General features: G+C 40.8%; 1 protein-coding gene across 1 annotated transcript; it reads right to left on the bottom strand.

Moving 5' to 3' along the window:
- Positions 1 to 610: 610 nt before the first annotated feature.
- On the bottom strand, positions 611 to 19,930 carry LOC118093968 (allantoinase, mitochondrial-like). Its single transcript, XM_035133834.3, has 12 exons — positions 19,748 to 19,930; positions 18,691 to 18,848; positions 14,204 to 14,355; positions 10,981 to 11,095; positions 10,160 to 10,306; positions 9,019 to 9,064; positions 8,407 to 8,500; positions 6,652 to 6,838; positions 4,904 to 5,042; positions 2,943 to 3,115; positions 2,114 to 2,146; positions 611 to 945 (listed from the first exon to the last, which is right to left on the bottom strand). Exons 1-12 carry the CDS (start codon positions 19,776 to 19,778, stop codon positions 784 to 786), a joined length of 1,437 nt encoding a protein of 478 aa, XP_034989725.1. The 5' UTR covers positions 19,779 to 19,930; the 3' UTR covers positions 611 to 783.
- Between the last annotated feature and the right edge of the window lie 663 nt (positions 19,931 to 20,593).

The following is a 20,593-nucleotide window of genomic DNA, read 5'->3' as shown; positions in this document are numbered from 1 at the left end:
ATAATTGAAAGATGCACAATTCAAACACATTTACTTGACATCCCATTTTGATCATATTCCAATCAGGAAATCAATAGATCATACTTTGATTAAAGAGTTATATCAAAAGCCTCTTTATCTAATTTCTAAGCTCATAGTCATAGTGAAAGAATACTTATTCAGAACTCATCATTCTTTGGCATATTACTGTACACTGTGTTACATTAAATTTGAAAATCAGATCAATAATTTGCAAAATAAACACTCTGAGATGAAGCATCAAGAGCTGCAAGATCACCCAGACCTTTTTTTCCTGTTCCCCTATCACCCTGATTTTTTATTCGCCTTATTTATACTTCTGGAAAGCAAGAAGGCATGAGGGAGTGGCTCCAATAACTTTTTACTGTTCCATTGTTGCATATCCTTGACATATCAGCTGGAGTTGTTGTTCCAGTTGTAGAAAAAGTCAGAAAGTGTAGCAGCTGCTCTCACTGAGACAATAGACTATGTGATTGCAGTTTATTCTTTATGTTACTCATCCTCGGACTGCTGCAAATAAAACGTTTACAGCTGCAAATAAAACGTTTTAAATGTGTTGTAAAGTGCAATATACAAATGTGACACTAGATGGTGACAGTGAACTATGCAAAATTCAATTTATTTTTTTCAAAAGCATTTTTTACAAAATCATTTTCACAGCATTTTTTGTATGTGTGTAGATTCCACCCTCCTATTCTTCCAGCTTCTCTTCTGCCAAAATTTGTGTATAGCTCTTCATTTTAGCTAGTACATTTGTCATACTCATTAGTAGTAGGGTGATGAGACTCTTGTAGGCATCTTTCTCTCAGTCACAAGCAGGTCCCCTTCTGGCTTGGGTGCAAATTTCCCATTCAGATAAACCAGCCTGCCACGTACAAGAGTGGCAAAGACCTCACCACAAAGCTGGAAACCCAAGTATGGGGTTAGCTAAAGTAGGGAGGGGAGAGAGAGAGAGAAAAGCAAGGATAAATAGAATGCAGAATCAAAGGTCTTTGGGTAAATGTGTTTTTGTTTATGGTGGTTCTGATCTGTCCATAGCAGGTATTCACAAGGCAAAATAGATACAGCGGTGTAGAAAGCTCTAAGTGAACAACAAAGACTAGAGGTGAATTGAGGCCTTATGAACCCCTCTATACAGGTATCTGAAGAAGTGTGCATGCACACGAAAGCTCATACCAAAATAAAAACTTAGTTGGTCTTTAAGGTGCTACTGAAGGAATTTTTTTATTTTACTTCGACCCAGACCAACACGGCTACCTACCTGTAACCCTCTATACAGTTTACCTTTCTCAAGCTCCATCTCCATGCCCAAATAGTAGGTATCCTTAAAGGGCCAACTCCCTAACCTGGAGCACTTCTTTTCTCTTCTGTGACTTGCTGGCCTGGTAAATTCTGTTGGGTAGGCCTGTAGAGCAAGAAGTACTTAACTCTTCAGGCAAATGGGACTTGGAAAAGGCATCCTTGAGGGTTCTGGCTCAGGTTCTGTAGGTTCCACTAGCCTCCGGTTCACTTCCAGGGAACCTGGTGGTGCAGCAGTCCTGGCCTCAGCTAGCTCATCCTCCTCTGACTCTGAGCTTGCTGTCAGGGTTATGACACTAATCAATAATCTAAGATACCAGATGTGAAAATGATGTGTAGACTCCTTCAGCATAGACATGCATCCTGTTGGGTCCCTACTAAGGCCAGTCCTTATTTAAATTTGTATGAGGCAGATCCTCTGACCCAGTAACTTCTGACCTGGAAAAGATAAAGACTGAATAGCCCATAAATGTCAAGGCTGCAAAAAGGCAAGGAATGTTGAAAGCCGAGGGCTGTGCTCACTCCTCCTGGTGGTATTTTGCTTGTTGGTTTTTGCCTGCTAAGCAAAGTGATAGATGGAGGTGAAGATTACTAAACAGTCAGTTCATTATAGCCTCCACCAACACAAAAATGACACTTGGGATGTCCCATTTGCTTAACAGTAAAGCCTGCCCTAAGTAAAGGCCAAAAATGTAATGAATTACACAGTAAATTACAGTAAGGTGTTTTGAGGGTGGGATGGTGGGGCAGTAATAGGAACACTGGGAGAATGCAGAAAACATGAGCCTTCCCATACCTTATCCTTGTGATGAATTATGTTTTTATTCACCTGCAAAAGAAGGAGACAAAATGATTATAATACAGATTAGTTTGGGGAATGTTGCTTACTAAGGATAATGTATACTACTTAATATTATTGTCCCTGTGTTGTATCAAAGAGAATGGGAATATCAGAACTGGCACTTTCCAGATCATCAGTTATAAAATTTTCAAAGTACAGTATAGAAAGGTTGGTTTCACAGGGTGAAAACAGAACTTGAGTACACACTCCCATTTACTCTGCATCCAGTGAGCTACCATCACTGGCTTGGGAAGTGGTATACACATGATGTTTGCCACAATCAATATCTATCTTGTATCTCTCCAGCTAATAACCATAACCATAATAAGGGTTTTGATGCATCTTTGGTCCAAATTGAGAAAAATAATGCCCCAGCTGACACCCTACCGGTAAGTGTGTCAAGACTACTCTCTTGCTAAGGTCATTGAAACAACCATTCTGCTACCGTATGCCTTTTTATATTGAAAACATACAAGACCAAAGTGTTATAACTGTTTTTAACATTTTTTTTTACATTGTTTTATCTTACCTGGGACCTTATAGTGAAGTAAGGATAAGAAATCCAAAGAACAACTACACTTTGGACTTCTGTCTCATAAAACTGACACATTTAATTCTTCATTTGGTATTAGCTGACTTTATTGTTTTCTGTAATGGCTTTGTTTGTAATACAGTAACTCTTTATTTTATTAGATTTGCTATGTCCTGTTTTTGGCTCTATATCAGACCCCCAAGATTATTCACAAAATTTTAAAAAATGACCTATATCTTCTCCCATCCTTACCTCAAACTCCTTTTCTGGATTCCAGATTACCAGGTCTGCATCCATCCCAGGGCCAATTGATCCTTTACGGTCTTCCAGCCTGCTCAGAATAGCAGGATTTTTGCACATCAGTTGCACTAGGTCATGGAAGGAGAACCCTCTGGATTTTGCAGAGGTCCAGAAGAGAGGGAGACCTACGAATTTTCCAGTCACAATTAGTAGAGAAATTTATTGTTAAGAAGATTGTTCTTCCCTGGTTTCTTCTCATAGTATATCACTTGATGCAACTTAAAAAGGAGACTTGAATGTTTGGTAAAGTTCTATACCAGGGGTGAGCAGTTCTTTCCCACGATGGCCACGTGGTAATACATTGGATCACCCATAAACACATTCACTGACATTCATTGACACTCATTCAAACATACACACATTGAATCACACACACTATTGTGTGATTGTATGGGGGGGGGGAAGCACCAGGGAAGTAAATTCATGCTATTTTCTTCAGAATTTTTGTATGTAAACATATGCAAATTTAATCAATGATTTGACTATTCTATAAAAAGTGATCTGATCAATTAATATTTCTTTGTCTGAAAGCCATAACCTACCTAAAAGAAAATAATTCTGCACTCAATGGAATTTATTTTGAAGTAACTATGCTTGGGATCCAATCTTTGCTTTATTGAACATGCTTTTAAAACAAATTACTTTAATTTACTACTACTACTACTACTACTACTACTACTACTACTACTAATTTATTATTTATACCCCGCCCATCTGGCTGGGTTTCCCCAGCCACTCTGGGCGGCTTCCAATCGAATATTAAAAACAGTACAGCATCAAACATTAAAAACTTCCCTAAACAGGGCCGCCTTCAGTTGTCTTCTAAATGTAAAATAGTTGTTTATTGCCTTGACATCTGCTGGGAGGGCGTTCCACAGGGCGGGTGCCACTACCAAGAAGGCCCTCTGTCTGGTTCCCTGTAACTTCACTTCTCGCAATGAGGGAACCGCCAGAAGGCCCTCGGTGCTGGATCTCAGTGTCCGGGCTGAATGGTGGGGGTGGAGATGCTCCTTCAGGTATACAGGACCGAGACCGTTTAGGGCTTTAAAGGTCAGTACCAACACTTTGAATTGTGCTCAGAAATGTACTGGGAGCCAGTGTAGATCTCTCAGGACCGGTGTTATGTGGTCCCGGCGGCCACTCCCAATCACTAGTCTAGCTGCTGCATTCTGGATTAATTGCAGTTTCCGGGACACCTTCAAAGGTAGCCCCACGTAGAGTGCATTGCAGTAGTCTAAGCGGGAGATAACCAGAGCATGCACCACTCTGGCGAGACAGTCTGCGGGCAGGTAGGGTCTCAGCCTGCGTACCAGATGGAGCTGGTAGACAGCTGCCCTGGACACAGAATTAACCTGTGCCTCCATGGACATCTGTGAGTCCAAAATGACTCCCAGGCTGCGCACCTAGTCCTTCAGGGGCACAGTTACCCCATTCAGGACCAGGGAGTCCTCCACACCTGCCCGCCTCCTGTCCCCCAAAAACAGTACTTCTGTCTTGTCAGGATTCAACCTCAATCTCAATCTTTTCACATAGTGAAAAACTAAAGTATTTGTAATTTAAATGAAATGGAGCATTTTGAATGGGGTATTGGTTAGCTTAGCTTGAGGACACTAAGGGCACATGGAACAACAGGATGACGGGTCATGCTTTGAGAAGGGCCATAGTTCAATGGTGGATCACATGCTTTGCATCCTGAAGGTCACAATTTTTATTCCAGACATCTCCAGTTAGCAGGTACTATACTGGGAAAGACCTCTGAGGCCCCACATTCTGGAGAGATACTGCCTGTCAGTGTAGTATATTGTTGGGCCATGATATGAGGATATCATCCTTTCCATTCTTAGCAGTACATGCTTATTGGATGAGGATAAGAAAAAATACACCATATATAAAATAGTTCATAAACATATTACCAAACTGTAGTGAAGCAATCCCTGCCGGGGCCTTGAGGAAATCTCCATTGTTCAAATCTTTCAAGTCTCGGGAGCAAGGAGTATGGGCTGAGACAACCATGTCTATCTCTCCCACTTCCAAAGCTGCCCACAGCTCCTCCTGGAGACATGAGAGGAAGAGTTTATTCCAGGGAAATACTTTTATAGTTCTCCTTGAGTAAGGTGAAGCCATTGAATGATCAAGGAAGGGTCACATCCCTTTTTGGGGCCAGTGGCACATTTGCAAACTGGATACACAGCTGTGGGCACCACAGCCAAGCACACTTCACAACCTGTTCTACTAGCGACAGGAGCATGCTTCTTTCAACACTAATTTCAGTGGAGTGGGAAAGGGGACCCTGTAGGCACCAGGAAAGGCCTCTGTGGGCATATGTGTGCCCACAAGCAACACATTGGTGACCCCTGCATTAATCCATTGATGCATCCAGAGGTGATGCAGTTTGTACCAAAGATCTAGGATAAGCTTTCAACTCTAAAATACACCATCCAAAACAACAGTGGCAGAGCTGCCATTGAAAGTTACCTCTCCTTAGAATGGAAAAGCAAGAAGGAATGGGCATGGAAAGGAAATTTATTTGACTAAAGATTTGCATTTAGAAACAGATAAGGATAGTGTGGCCATGCTGATTCTTCTTCCTCTCCACCACCACCAAGTCCTTCTGGAATGTTTTAAGGAACTGGATTTTGCATCCTGGCCCAATAAAGAATCACAATAACACTTAATTCACTTGTATTATGTATTGTGCAGGAACTGACATTTTTCATTTCTAGTGCCCTTATTTATTTAGGAAGGCCTGCCTCATACTTTGGGCCAATTATTAGGACCAATAAACCATAGTTTATTAAACTGAGAATAGGCCCATGTGTTTGGCCCTCCCCTCCTTGTCTGGATCCAGTGTTTTTATTATGGCTATTTTAAACCAAAGTTTCCAGTTACAGTACATCTGTATGCAAAACCAACATCTTATCCTGATATTTGTAGTTTGAGATTACATGATAGTTTCCTAGTTAAGATGTAACAGGAAACTGTGGTTGAAATTAACCATGATGGAGGCACTGAAGCCAGAGCATGATGGGAAGAAGAGAGGGACAAGGAGGTAGCATATAGTCTGATTCTTGTGCTCAAGCATGGTTTATTAAGCTGAGTTCGTTAAACCGGTCCTTAGGGAACAAGAACTTACATTAAGCACTAAACTACCATCTCTTTGAACATGTCTGGATGTGAGACAAATGCACTTTGCACTGTCAATTTTAACATTTTTTGTTTTTGTTTTTATTGTCTTTTTCTTTCTCATAACGTATATGATGGATTGAAGTAGCTGAACATTGTGTTGATATGTCGTGCGGCTAGACAATAGTTCGGATCGGTGTATTATGGAGTCGACTGCATAAGATTGTGTGTGTGTGTGTGTGTGTGTGTGTGTGTGTGTGTACTCACTCTTTTCTGAATGCCATTTTAATAATCTGTCATGTTTTGTTCATCCAGAACAACCTATACTTTCAACACGAGTGGAGTCTGATGATCATATAAAGTTCCTGTCTTATCTTATTCTTCTTACTGAATTATTCCAGACATTATCAAGCATTTCTTTTTAATAGTACTCAGATCTTACTTCATATGTCCTCTCTTAGGCCATCACTTTATTTTTATTTTATCTTTTTATTTTTTGCCATTTGATTGGACCACTCCCATTTCCCATAGCTCTTACCTGGTTGTTCTTGTCCCTGATAGGAGGGCAGCATTTGTAGTAGATGCCTCCTGGAGGAATGCATTCAGATGCCAGGCTGAGGTAGTGGTGGGCAGTTTCTACAGTAATTGGTGCTCCCTTCTGACGAGCATCCTTGATAATGGGCAAGGCTTGAGCAGAGGAGAGATTAACGATGTGGCACGGTATCCTGTAAAGTTAAAAGCATATGATTATTAAACCTTTATAAATCTCTCTCTCAATTTAGATTCAGGTAGGTAGCTGTGTTGGTCTGATGCAGTCGGTATATATATATTTAAAATATATATTCCAGTAGCACCTTGTTGTTGTTGTTTCGTCGTTTAGTCGTGTCCGACTCTTGGTGCCCCATAGACCAACTAAGTTTGTTCTTGGTATAAGCTTTCGTGTGCATGTACACTTCTTCAGATACGATATGGAAGTCCGTTCTTAAACCGAAACCGTTCTTAAACTGAGGCACGCTTTCCCTAATGAGGCCTCCTGCCACCAGTGCCCTTCCACAGTTTCTGTTCTTAGACCAAGGTAAAGTTCGCAGACCAGGACACTACTTCTGGTTTCGCGGAGTTCGTAAACCGAATAGTTCGTAAACAGGGCTGTTCTTAAACCGAGGTACCACTGTACATGAAAAAGCTGTTTCCAGATTTGTTTCCAAATATTCCCCACCCCCTAAAATCCATGTCAACAGTTTAAAATCCTAGTTCTAATTATCTGGTCCCGAACCTCATGACCCAGGCATAGCTTCTCAACAATGCCATAAACCAGCAGTGAATAATATTTGCTATCTTCTACTCTTCTACAACCAGTGGTTTGCAGAGTTTTCTGCCATCTACCACTAGATCTATAGTCAATTAGTGTGAGTAGAGTGCTCACACAGCACATAATTAAACTATGGAATTCACTATCACAAGTGATGGACAGCTTTCAAAAGGGTATTAGACAAATTAATGGAGCAGAATGCCAAAATGGCTACTAGTTATTATGGCTGCCTTCATTGTTGGAGGTGGTATGCCTCTGAATACCACATGCCCTCCAACATTCATCAGATGAAAATAGGGACATATTCTACATCAGTGCCCCCCACCCTGCCTTCTCCTCAGAGGCTGGGGCAGGGACTCAGATGCAGCAGCTTAACGAAGCAAAACAGAGCCAAGTGACTGTAACAGCTGCTCTTCAGTGCCTGTGACCTCTTGGCACCCCTCGCAACAATGTGGACAGTGACCTTGTGGAAGGCCCTGCCCACTTTGCACCCTCTCACCAGTTTCTTTATGAGAGACCAACTGACCGAGGAGCAGAGAAAGAGTGAAAATCTTTATTAGGGGCCCTCAAGTGACCCAGATCTTGTTTTCATATAAAAAGGAAGTGGGGACATATTGAATTGGGAGGGGAGGAAGGGAGCGGGAGGCATAGATCCATCTAAGAAATGTCTTAGAGGGACACACGGTCTGAACTTCCAGTAGTGAAGGGAAGGACCCTTGGGAATTCGGGACGTGGTTGCTTAAGGGTGTTTGTGGTGATCCTGGTATTTTCGGGGCAGCTGGAAAATGATACCAGTTGCTGGGAAGCACAAGCCAGGAGAGAGCTTTTGCACACAGGTCTTGCTTGTGGGCTCCCATAAGCATCTAGTTGGCCATTGGGAGAACAATATGCTGAACTAGACGGGATTTTGGTGTAATGCGGCAGGGCTTTTTAATGTCCTTAGCATATTCTCTCATTTCCAGCTTAACAGAAAGAAATACTCACCTATACTGGAGACACAGTTCAGCAATGGTGATGGTGGCCTCCACCTCCATGGTATAAGGGCGTGTGTCCAAGAATGTGCTGTACTCCATGGTGTCTGGGGAAAGGGAGGGAAAATTTTAAAGATGCACATAGTTAATACTGGTGCCCCTACCAAGTGGTTCTAGCAAGATTATTTCTAGTGTTTTAGTATATTAAAATGCACTTGAGCTCCTTAGGGGAACAGTTCCCAGCTCCCTTCACATCCTAGAAAGATAGTGCCCATTTCTTGTGCAACTGAAATCTCCCTCCCTCCTATGTCATCAGAGGGAGGCCATTCCGAAATCTTCAGGTATTTTCAGGTATCTTCAGACAGTTCACTGCCCAGGGCTGCTCCAGACTCCTTGCTGTCTCCTCTCCTTGCTATCTACTCTCCTTTATTTGCCCTATTGATGGTATCTATTCTCTATTTCTTTGTTGGTGCAAAACAAGTTCTAAGCTGAGCAAACACTTCCATTCAGAAGAACACAAAGGGATGACCAGAGTCCTGTGATGAAGGGGGAAAATGCTCCCATGTCTCCTGGCAGACATACCTGGTGGGGTAAAAGTAAAGGTACTGGTTAGCATAATACTTACCCTCTTGGACAGGCAGGGAGTGACTTGGCTCCAGTTCTGGATGGAACTGTGTAGAGAGTCCCAAACAGGGGAAAAAAGTTTAACTTTATATAAAAAATTCTACAGGAAGATATAGCAATGTGACAATACTCCTCTTCCTTCTCACTCCCACCCCATCCCAGTGGTCTGGTTTCAGACAAGCCTATCCTATGAAAGCTAAATGTCATCAAGAGTTCTTAATTTAAAGCAGGGAAGGCTGCCTGTTGTTTTTTAAAAAAACTAAACACTGTTGTGATATATCAAATCATAACAGCACCTTTTCATTCTAGTACCATAGCTGCCTGGTATTACTGTTCGTTAGCCAGCTTGAGCATCTTTGGAGTGATGCTCAAGGTACCAGAAACAATTTGGTAATTTTAGACTCTGCATTTCCTGGCCTTACAGCATGGGCGTAGCCAGTATTTTTTTTGGGGGGGGGGAGCAGAATTGACATTATTGGTCAGTTCAATTCAATTCAACACCTTTATTGGCATATATATAACAACAAAATCATATAAACCATCTATATATAATATAATTCTGAGACATACAATGAAAAGGGGAGAAGGGAAAGGGATAAGGAGTCCTCAGCGGTCACTATATTGTGCAAAAAGATGTGGGACTCTGGCTTGGGTGCTGTACCTTTAAAAGCTGCGCAACAGGTAAGCATTCAGCACAGATACTACATTTCCCTAGTGTTAACATGTAGTGAAGAGGAAATCTTTACATGTTGAATTTCTGCCTGTTAAGAAGCGTCAAGTACAGTACTCTAGATGCAAATAACCACCATTCCTAAGAAATGTAAAATTCTGATCTCCAGCTATGAAGTGTGTGTCTGGCCTAATTTGTGGACATTAGCATTTTTTTAAAAAATTATTGAACTAATCTTTATTCATCTTTTTTGTGTCATTTATAGTACCTGAATAACCTACTGGTGAAAAGTATGTATAATATTTCAATTCTCTAATAAAATATATATAAAAAATTAAAAAGTAATGCCCAAGGAGAGAAAGTGTCAAATGTTGCCATCCAGATTGGAGATTCGCTGGAAGAGAGAAATGGAAAATAGGTACTTAATGTCAAAGGTGCTAGCGAGTAAAAGAGTAGGAACTCAGATCCTTACCAGGAGCACACAATCTATGTCTTGCAGTTCATTCATTGCCACATGTATATCATGTAGACGAACATGGGAAAAGTCCTCCACACCAGTGGCCATTAGGAAGCACTGAAATCCAGGAACCCCAGCCTTCAGCATTGGTAGGAGCTCAGCCTAATAGATAACACAAGGAAAAGCACTTGGAAAGTTTGCTAATAATATGAAGAAAGCAGAAGAATGGCTGAGTTGCATATTAAGTTCCGCCCTCTTGCAATTTCTGCACATATTCATCTACAATTGAGTTTTCAATTTAAATGCAAACTGAATCTAAATTTTCACCTATCCCCATGAGGATGAGCAGAGTTCATTTCCCACTTCCAACAATTTGCTGCAATTCATTCATACATATATGGAATTAGAACTGGGATTTCAAGCCAAGTGATTTATTTCAAGCCACATCTCTTATTTTCAAAACTCTGTACTGTACTGTACTGTTTCCAGAGCTCTTGCATAGGGTGCAGTGTAACTTAGGGTTGCCATATGTCCGGAATTCCCTGGACATAGCCAGAAATCGGCCACCGGAAACCGTGTCCAGATGGAAATTGCTGAAAAGCTCAAAAAAGTTTCTGTCCAGATTTTCACTTTTTGAAATATAGCAAACCCTAGTATAACTAAAAACATGACAGAATTCTCCATCCATTTGCAGCCTCTTCCTTTTAATGGATCATGCTATTTAAAGGAACGCTTTCATTTCTGGAGCCCTCTCTATTTCTCTTGCCTTCACGGCCCTCCCTCCAAAGTACATAAGACACAGGGGAGCTGATGCCATTTCATTGCTGGATACAAACCTGATTTCCAGGAATGATGCCACCCCAAAATGCAACATCAACATGGCACTTTCCCTTGGCAGACTGGAGCTTTTTCTCAAGGGCAAACAAGGTTGTGGTTGGAGGACTGCAGTACCTGAGTTAAGGGGATGAAGTAGAATAAGATGTTACTTACTTAGGAGCATCAAATGATGCCTGTCTTCCTCCTCCTCCACCACCACTACCACCATAATCAAAGTGAGGGAGCAGATGGCAGCTGAGACAAGAAGTCTCAGCATGTCTCCTCACTCACTCCCTGCCCTTTTATGAGAAACGCAGCCAGTTGCCTCATTCTGCCTAATTGTAGAACCATTCCTACCTAGAAGGCAACTAAACTATGTCCACTGTCCAGGTTCATTTCTAGACCAGTCTGGCTGCCAATCTGTAACACACCTTTAATACATCCTCTATACAAGTGACCTCATTCTTCAAGTGTGGCTCCTTATGTAACCAAAGCAGTACCACCCATGCACAAACTGGTTCCAACAAAGACACTACCTTAGTTTAAATTTGCCTCTGTTAGGTTGTGGTAGCTACTTGAATTTCTGCCATTGGATCCTAATAACATGCAAAAGATAATGAGTTTCCCTATGCCCATATGAGCTTCCACCAGGCATAAATGTTTATTTATTGATTTAAGAAATAATATTTCTATCATGGCTTTCCTTTAGCAAAGAGCTCAAAATACTTTACATTCCAGCATTCAACAAGCAACAAGTAGGTGAGACTGAGAGACAGACACTCAGAGACATAGAAAGGTCAGGTGGTACCCAGAGTAGAACATTTCTTGTCAATCCCCCCCCAATTGATTTTTTTTTGCCTGCAAAAATGCTTTTACATTATTTCGTATTTTCTTACAAAGGAATGTGGATTCTGAGCCTCTGATAACAAGTAGGCGACTATGGACAGATACTTAAATCTACAGGATGGATTGTGTTTTGGCTTGTGTTATTTTATTTATATTTATATTTTATTTATTTAATAAAATTTATTTTTAAAAACCTGCTAAGTGGTTCATCAAAACAAAAAAACAAAAAACATCACAGCAGTAAAATCAACAAAAATGAACAATCCTACTTTAAAACATACAAAAGCAAAAATATTAAGATTAAAATTACTTCAACTTCTTAAGCACCTAGGTATGCTTGCCTAAAGAAGAATGCTTTTAGCAGGTGCCCGAAAAGAGTCTAGCAAAGGCTTTGTTGAAATTTCAGCCTTCACGACATAGGAAAACGGCCAAGTAAACAGCTATTTTCATGGAGGAGGGTCAAGATATTAACTGATATGCATGAAATTTCATATGTAGTTACCTGTATATACCGTATTTTTTACTCCATAAGACACACTTTTTTCCTCCTAAAAAGTAAGAGGAACTGTCTGTGCGTCTTATGGAGCGAATGTGTGGTCCCTGAAGCCAAATTGCCCAGGGGTGAAAGGCAGATCGTGCATATATATATATATATATATATATATATATATATATATATATAGCTAAAGGCTAACAAGAGGGAAAGAGAGTGTTGAAAGGACCCGCTCAGCAGCTGATTGCAAGAGATCGGGGAGGGAGATAAGAGAGCTAGCTCCCTTCCCGGCCCGCCCAGGCCCCTTGCCCAGGCTTCAATTGTTGTCTGCAGAGAGAAGCTGCTTGTTTCCCCAGCGACATGTGATGGCTGATTAGATTATCTAGAAACGGGTCCCTTTCTTTCCTAGAGAAGCTGCAGAACTGTGAGTTGAACCCCATAAAAACAGGATTTCCCCCCTTTGCAAAGTAAGCTCATCAACTTTGAGCTGAGCCTCAAAAATGGAGCTTTCCCTCTTTGCCAAAAAGATGCACAACTGTGAGCTCATCCTCAAAAAAAAATGGAGCTTCCCCCCCTTTGCAAAATAAGCTTTCTCAAATATTTAATGTGGGGGAAAAGGCACCCAGGCCTCTAAGACTTGGCTGTTATGCCTAGGACAATTCAAGAAAGCAAAATATTTTTTTTCTTGTTTTCCTACTCTAAAAACTAGGTGCGTCCTATGGTCAGGTATGTCCTATGGAGCGAAAAATACAGTAGCCCCTAGTGTAGTAAGATAAGACCTTTGGAGTAGGCATTTTCAAATTGTAGGACAGTAATTGTTCCTTGATAATTTGTCACCCCTCTCCATGATGGCACATGGGATGACCTGCCCCCCCTTTCCTACGCCCCTGCAGACACTGACTCAGTGTTGCCCAGTGTGTGAAATGGCTGGGTATCTAAACATCAGTATCTCCAGTTCTCCTATAATGAACCACCTCTAATGATCAGGAAAGGCAGGCTATGCATTTGATAGATAAATCAGTAACTACAACCACCACACTGACTCTCAGTGCTGTTGGTGTGTGTGTGTGTGTGTTTTGTTCATGTGGTATAATTAAGTCTAGACATTTGGTGGGGCCTCAAAAAGGAAAACCAACCAACCAACCATGGATTTCTGGTGTGGAAATTGAGCCTGGGAATTCACCCTTGGTTACAGTATCTGAATATGACCAGTAGGTGACACTGCAGGACTATATATGGTGTTTCAGAAATCCTGCACTGCAGAAGCTGCTCCGGCTGTTGCCTTCCACCCAAAGTGTTCTTTATCTACAGGTGCTAGGAAACTATAAGACCGGCCAGAGCACATGGGTGTACAAATAAAGTTAATGTGATGATACAGAGAACTGGTTGGTTTCCATGTGGGATGGAAAGCAGAATAATAATAATAATAATACAAGAAAATAATTAAAAAGCAACAAAGACAGATGCAGTGCAAGCGCAAGAATGCTCAGTTATGCATAATTCCTTGCCCCTTCTTTACCTCTTTGGTCTCCTATTGGGGAAATGTTTATTAAAAACTTGCTTGGAAAAACACACATCACACACACAGGTTCTCAACTCATCCTGATCCCCTTGGAAAGCCATTCCTGAGGGTCAATTGTTTTATATCTAGTGTTAGCCGCTCGGAGCCCAGTTTTGGCTGGGGAGCACGGTGTATAATAATAATAATAATAATAATAATAATAATAATAATAATAATAATAATAATAATATTACAATAGGATGAGGGATTAGATAATATTGTGAAGAGACATATAAACTCTTACACTGTAGTTTATATGAGTTGACCTGGGAAATCTCATTGTGAATTCTGCATTAAAATAGGAAAGTCTTTATTCCCTCCCTCCAGCCCTCTGGTAACGTACAAGGGCATGTCAACAACAGTGGTGATGCCTCCTGCAGCTGCAGCCTGAGTCACAGATGTAAATCCTTCACCAGCTGGCTGTCCAGGCTCATATATTTGCACATGAGGGTCAATTATTCCAGGCATGACCACGAGGTCTCCAACATCTAAGATCTGTAGGCAGAAAGTTAATTGCAGGTTAATTGCAGAACATTCTAAAGTTGCCTTCATCATGAGTGTGGTCCATAGAATGCTTGTAACTTGTGCAGGTTCCTTGTTAAAAACTCTGGATTTTAATTCAAAACACAGTTTAGTATTTTGCTTCTTGGAATGCTATAGAAAGCTCGAAAGAACACTTTAAAAACTCACAGCCACAATCCATTGCAGACTAAAAGAGCTCTTAAAACCATTCATTCTCTGCTGGATTGTGGCCCACAACAGTCGAGATTTCTAAGAAAGCTTCATAATTGATTAGATCATTTGGACTTCTTGCTAGGCTTATTGCTCACTCCACCTTATTAGAACACTCATCCAATAAGAGATCTGCCATAATTCCAACATGCCAGGAATTGTATTTTTTTTAACTTGCATCTTTGTGGCAAACCATTATTCATCAGACACTCATCTTCCTTGCGTATGCCTTAAGAGCTCAACTATTTCTCAAATTTCCTAAGAGAAAGTTAGATTCATGTTACTTGGAAGCAATTAAGATTCTTGCAGCTCCTAAAAGACCGAGTACAGCATGCTTCATTAGCTGCTTTGCACGAGTGTATGAATTCAAGCATAGCCATTGTTTTGTCCCTTCCTTCTTTTTGGAAATACATTGACTTTCAGAAGTTAAGTTACATCTGATGGCATTCCTAATTAGTAAGGCTTGTCTCTCTTTTCATCTCCAGTCATTTTTCATTCCCTTAAGATGCTTTAAGACACAAACATTGATTTAGATTGTATTAATGTGCAAAATGCAGGTGGCGCTGTGGGTTAAACCACAGAGCCTAGGTCTTGCCGATCAGAAGGTCGGCGGTTCGAATCCCTGCAACAGGGTGAGCTCCCATTGCTCGGTCCCTGCTCCTGCCAACCTAGCAGTTCTAAAGCATGTCCAAATGCAAGTAGATTAATAGGTATCGCTCTGGCGGGAAGGTAAACAGCGTTTCCGTGCGCTGCTCTGGTTTCACCAGAAGCGGCTTAGCCATGCTGGCAACATGACCCGGAAGCTGTATGCCAGCTCCCTCGGCCAATAAAGCGAGATGAGCACCACAACCCCAGAGTCATCTGCGACTGGACCTAATGGTCAGGGGTCACCTTTACCTTTACCTTTACCTTTAATATGCAAAAGAGGCCTCAGAGGCAGAAATAACAAGAAGTTTCCAGCCTAGTTTTCCCCTCCAGTTGAGATCTAATTCCTACCTTTCTAAGGGCAGCAGGAACCAAACTCTCTCTCAGAGAAGTATTCACTATTTTTTGCGTCCAGACAGTAACAAGGAAGGACAAGGATCTAATAAACATTGACCACATCTAGTATTTACTGTACGAGTACTGGTATTTCCAAAGAATTTTAAAAAATACTACTTTCCCCTGTTTTGTTTTGTTTTGTTTAAATCACTATCACAGTCTCTCCTACCAGCACATTGATTTGGGCCTGGAAATGGATTGGAAGCCAGTGAAGATGACATAGCTAGTGGCATAATACACTGATATCTTCCAATCCTCACTAACAATATTGTCGCCCTGTTTGGGATCAGCTGCAGTTTCTGGACCATCTTCAAAGGCAGCCCCACATATAATGCATTGCAATAGTCTAGCTGGCAGATTATAACTAGACCATGGATAACTGCCACAAGGCCATCCAAGTTCAGCTAAGGTTGTATGTAGAACAAGTTTTATCATTCATAATGGCCCCTGTGGCAGGTCATGCAGAGCTGTAGTCTCATTTTTAAATAGCAATTCAACACGTGCATATGGAATTTCCAAAATATGGAATATGCTGCCGCAGGATGTGGTGATGGTCACCAACCTGGATAGCTTTAGAAGAGAATTAGAGAAATTCATGGAGGAGTAGCCTATCCATTACTGCTCATTGTGATGACGGCTGTTGCGCTCATATCCTGCTTGTGGGTTTGCCTGAAAACAGGATACTGGATTTGATAGGCCTTTGTTCTGCTCATTTAGGGGTCTTCTTATGTTCCAGCAACTGGCCATATCTGACACAGATGACATACATGGATAGAAAGAGAACCAATAGCTTTTCTGCCAGAATCTATCCTTGAACCAAGCATTGAAAGAATCTCATGGGCAGCTCATGGACAGTTCACAGACAGGGCAAGTTGCGTTAATTATTAGTCAAAGCAATGTGGAGTGTGCTGTGATCAGCAACAGGCACTGGCTAAAGGTCACTGGTCAGGCAACTAAAAGTTTAACCCAGAAGGAAAAGCAAGTAAAAAGAGAGAGAAGACTTTACCCTGGCCCCTATCCAATGCATTCACTGTGAATTTGCTTCAATGCTCCGCACTGGCAATATGACCATAGGGTCTAGTTCTCCACTCAGTTACAGTGAAGTCAATGGAATCATGATGGCGTGAAACTAGTGTAACTGAGTGGAGAATTAGCCCCCAGGGATGTGATGTTTTGTGTTGGGATATTTCACTTTCACAAGCTCCCTCATAAAGCTCTCCTAATACCATGCTTCAGAATATATTTTCCTTTCTCGTTCATAAAACAGCTTGAGGCTTGGTTATCTGATGTTGGTTACTAATGCATGATGCTGCCTGAACAAATAATTCATCATAAGAGGCCCTTCTTCAGGTTCCCTTACCATCTCAGGTTAAGAGGATAACGACTAGGGAGAAGGCTTTCTCAGTAATGGTGTCTCATGTACAGAATGCCCTCTCCAAAGAAGCTTACCTGGGGCCAATCTTCATCTTTTTACAGCTCCAGCTGAAAACTTTTTTTTTATTTGCCCAGACATTCCAGCGTGTCTTATAACTGATCTGTTATGGGTATTTGTTTTATGCTTGTTGGATTTTGCTGTTTCTTGGCTGTTGCTTCTGTGATTTATATACATTTCATATTGCATTTCATGACAATATTTTTATTGCTTTCCTGACTCATGGCCCTGCAAGTCAGGTCAGTCTCTCTCTATTTTTTTAAATATAAATACAATTTAATGTTACTATTTATATTATTTGTATCCCACTGTTCTTCCAAGAAGCTCAGGGTGGCATACATGTTTTCTTCCAGTTAAATTTTCACAAGAGTTTTGCAGCAGACCCTGGGCTTGAGAGATTATGAATGGTCCAAAGTCACCCATTAAGATTCATGGCTAAAGTGGGATTTTAATTGAAATCACTTCCATCTTACTCCACCACTGTGCAATACTACACAAGACCCCCTAATTGCACTTGTATGTTGTTGTCATTGTCTGTGAAAACTGTAATGTGTAGGAAAGATGTATCAGATATGAAAGATGCCATGTGTCACTCCTTAGAGCAGCAGCTATTCATTTAGAACCACAGTTAAGAAAGGGATCAGTGTAACCTTGAGCTGTCTTAGACTTTTTCATCAGCACAGATTAACAATGAAACACTCTGGGAGGTTTATGCATATAAAACAGCGCTTCAAAATGTCAGTGCTATTAAATGCTGAACTTTCAGCACTGTTGACATTTTAAATTCTTCAGAATATAGGAAATTGAGCCTGTTTATAAAATATATTTGCATGCTCATTTCCACATACAATGGTCAAGACTTTCTATAACAATAATATTTAGCTAATCCTTTTGAATTATGGTGCTGGAGGAAACTCTTGAGAGTCCCATGGAATGCAAGAAGATCAAACCTATCCATTCTTAAGGAAACCAGCCCTGAGTGCTCACTGGAAGGACAGATCATGAAGCTGAGGCTCCAATACTTTGGCCACCTCATGAGAAGAGAAGACTCCCTGGAAAAGAGCATGATGTTGGGAAAGATGGAGGGCACAAGGAGAAGGGGACGACAGAGGACGAGATGGTTAGACAGTGTTCTCGAAGCTACCAGCATGAGTTTGACCAAGCTGCGGGAGGCAGTGGAAGACAGGAGTGCCTGGCGTGCCTGGCGTGCTCTGGTCCATGGGCTCAAGAAGAGTCAGACATGACTAAATGACGAAACAACAACAATCCTAGTCATGCCCTCTGTGATGCTTTACCTGCTTGTAAATTGTAGACCCATATGGGACACTTTACTGACTTCATTACAGTAATAAAATTTCCAAAACTTTCAGCCATTATATCAATTCAAGTTCAAATGTGGGGAGCCAGGATGCCCATGGAGACTCGCCTAGCACCTACACAGTTATATTTTATTCTCCCAGGCTTTTAAAAGAATTTTGGTCCTCTATCTGTATTTTTATGCTGCTTTTGTTTGGGATTGCATTTTTATTCAATTTTACTGTTTTATTTGTTAACCATGCTAGAAACAGATCCTGAAGGCTAGTATAGAAATCCACAAACAATTAAACTGTTAAATAAGTTCATACCTTTTCTCCACTGGGTCTGGCCCAGTTTCTCTTTGGAAGAACATCAACTATCTTTCCATCGCAGATGACAATCTCCGCTGGGCCAACGGTATTATTCTGCACGACCCTGTTGCTTCTTACCGCCACAATCTCTGAACCTACTTCCACCTTGGCTGGCCCTTAATTTAAATTAGTAGAGAGGCAGAATTCAGCAAAAACAAACCAATCAAACTTCTGCAACTGATGTTACTGTTTCTGTTATAAACTCATAGTAAGATAAAACATTTTCTCTTCCTTTCAGCATGATTTTAGGCCCTTGTGAAATTGCTTCAGTTTGCTCCATGTGTACAGATGCTGCTATAATGACATTCTGAACACAACACAGAAGATGAGTCCTGCTGACTAGAGGGCATTCTCCATGGCAAGGCAAGACAACAAACCTTCTCCCAGTTTAATATTTTTCTTGCTAGCTTGATATTAAGGATGGGAGGTAAATCAAATTTTGTTTGCATTTGAGTGAGAAACTACCTGATTTGTTCTTCTTAAACCAGTACGGTATTTGAACTGAAACTCAATTATCCTTCAAAATTCGCACTTCTCTGAATGTTGTGAGGGAGTTTTCTGACCAAGCAATGTGTACCAAAATGCATATATTAGGGGAAAGTGTACATAAAAATGCATACTTTGGTGGGAAATAACTTTTTTTAAAAAAAGGTTATATTTATTAAATTTATATCCTGCCTTTCCTCCAGAGAGGCAATTATAATAAAATGCAGTATTTTATTATACTATTATTAATAATATTATTTATATTAGTGAAAACTGCATTCAAAAATCTGTGTTTCAGCAGAAATACACACTAAAATACTGATAAATGTTCATGAGGGTTGTTGCAGTTTGCAGCAGAAATGTGGAGAACTGAATTAGTAAAAGAGAGAAAACAAAAAGGATGGAGAAAACAGATTCATCCATCCTTACTTGTTATTCCTTCCTTTCTTAATTCAAAATGCAATCTTCCATCCAGAGGCTCTTTATTAAATTATTTTAGGGTCCCTCTATCCAGCGGCCCTTCACTTACCTGCCTGAGTGGCATTGCTTTTTTTAGACATGTTGAAGTTGGCAACAAGTATCCAAACCCTTGAGTATTGCTGCCTGCTTGGCTCTCATTCGGTTCCTTCTCTCTTGCTTTCTGGCGCACATTTACATGAAGTGTTACAAGAAAGGAAACTTTCTGAACCTCACAGTAGATTGCTGAGGACCTGGTCTTGACCAAAACTCTGGGTTCAAATGGTATTAATTAATCAAACAAACAAATACATTTCCCATGTCCTACTTTGAGACCTTGGAATTTAGTGATGGAACTGGTGGAGTTAATCATTAATTGCTTAATCTTTTGCAAATAGAAAGTTACATTTCTTTCATGAATGACCCCCCCCCCCCCCGGCAAAAAATCAATCACTAAGTGTTCAATGGACTTTCTCTTCTATCCACAATCTACAATATTTTAGGTGTTACGAAATTAAAATACAATAAGAGGGTTTTGCAAAAAGAAGCTCATATGCCTCTGCCAAGAAACACAGGTGAGCAGTGACATTGCCACTCCTTAGCTAAATGTTGCTACTTTTAATATTTTATTGCAATTTGCCAATGTTGGCTGTCCAATGCGACTTCACTAGTAGTCCATAAATAATGATGATGCAGCGGGGTTGGGCAATTTGGTCCACAAGGACCAAGCAGATACCAGTATTTGCTCTGTGGCAGTTGCAGGGGCATCTTAGGCATAGCAAGTGACATGGAGTAACAAGCAATAAAAACAATCCAGTAACAATTCAGAATTGAGATGGGATTTGAACCAAATCTATCCAATTCTTTTTGAAAAAGTTGCCGTGGGAGACCTTGAACTGCATTTGCCTTGAAATTCTGG

The sequence above is a fragment of the Zootoca vivipara genome, chromosome 5 (assembly GCF_965207765.1).
Source record: "Zootoca vivipara chromosome 5, rZooViv2.hap1.1, whole genome shotgun sequence".
Taxonomy (NCBI): Eukaryota; Metazoa; Chordata; class Lepidosauria; order Squamata; family Lacertidae; genus Zootoca; species Zootoca vivipara.
Note: the sequence above shows the minus strand (reverse complement) of the source record. Positions and strands in the feature narration are given on the sequence as shown.

Coding starts and splice junctions, on each gene's coding strand:
- LOC118093968 (XM_035133834.3), bottom strand. CDS start 19,778: ATGTCTAAAAAAAGCAATGCCACTCAGGCAG. Junction 18,849..19,747: donor AAGCAATGCCACTCAGGCAG/GTAAGTGAAGGG, acceptor ATTTAAATTAAG/GGCCAGCCAAGGTGGAAGTA. Junction 8,501..9,018: donor CTCCCTGCCTGTCCAAGAGG/GTAAGTATTATG, acceptor CCCTTTCCCCAG/ACACCATGGAGTACAGCACA.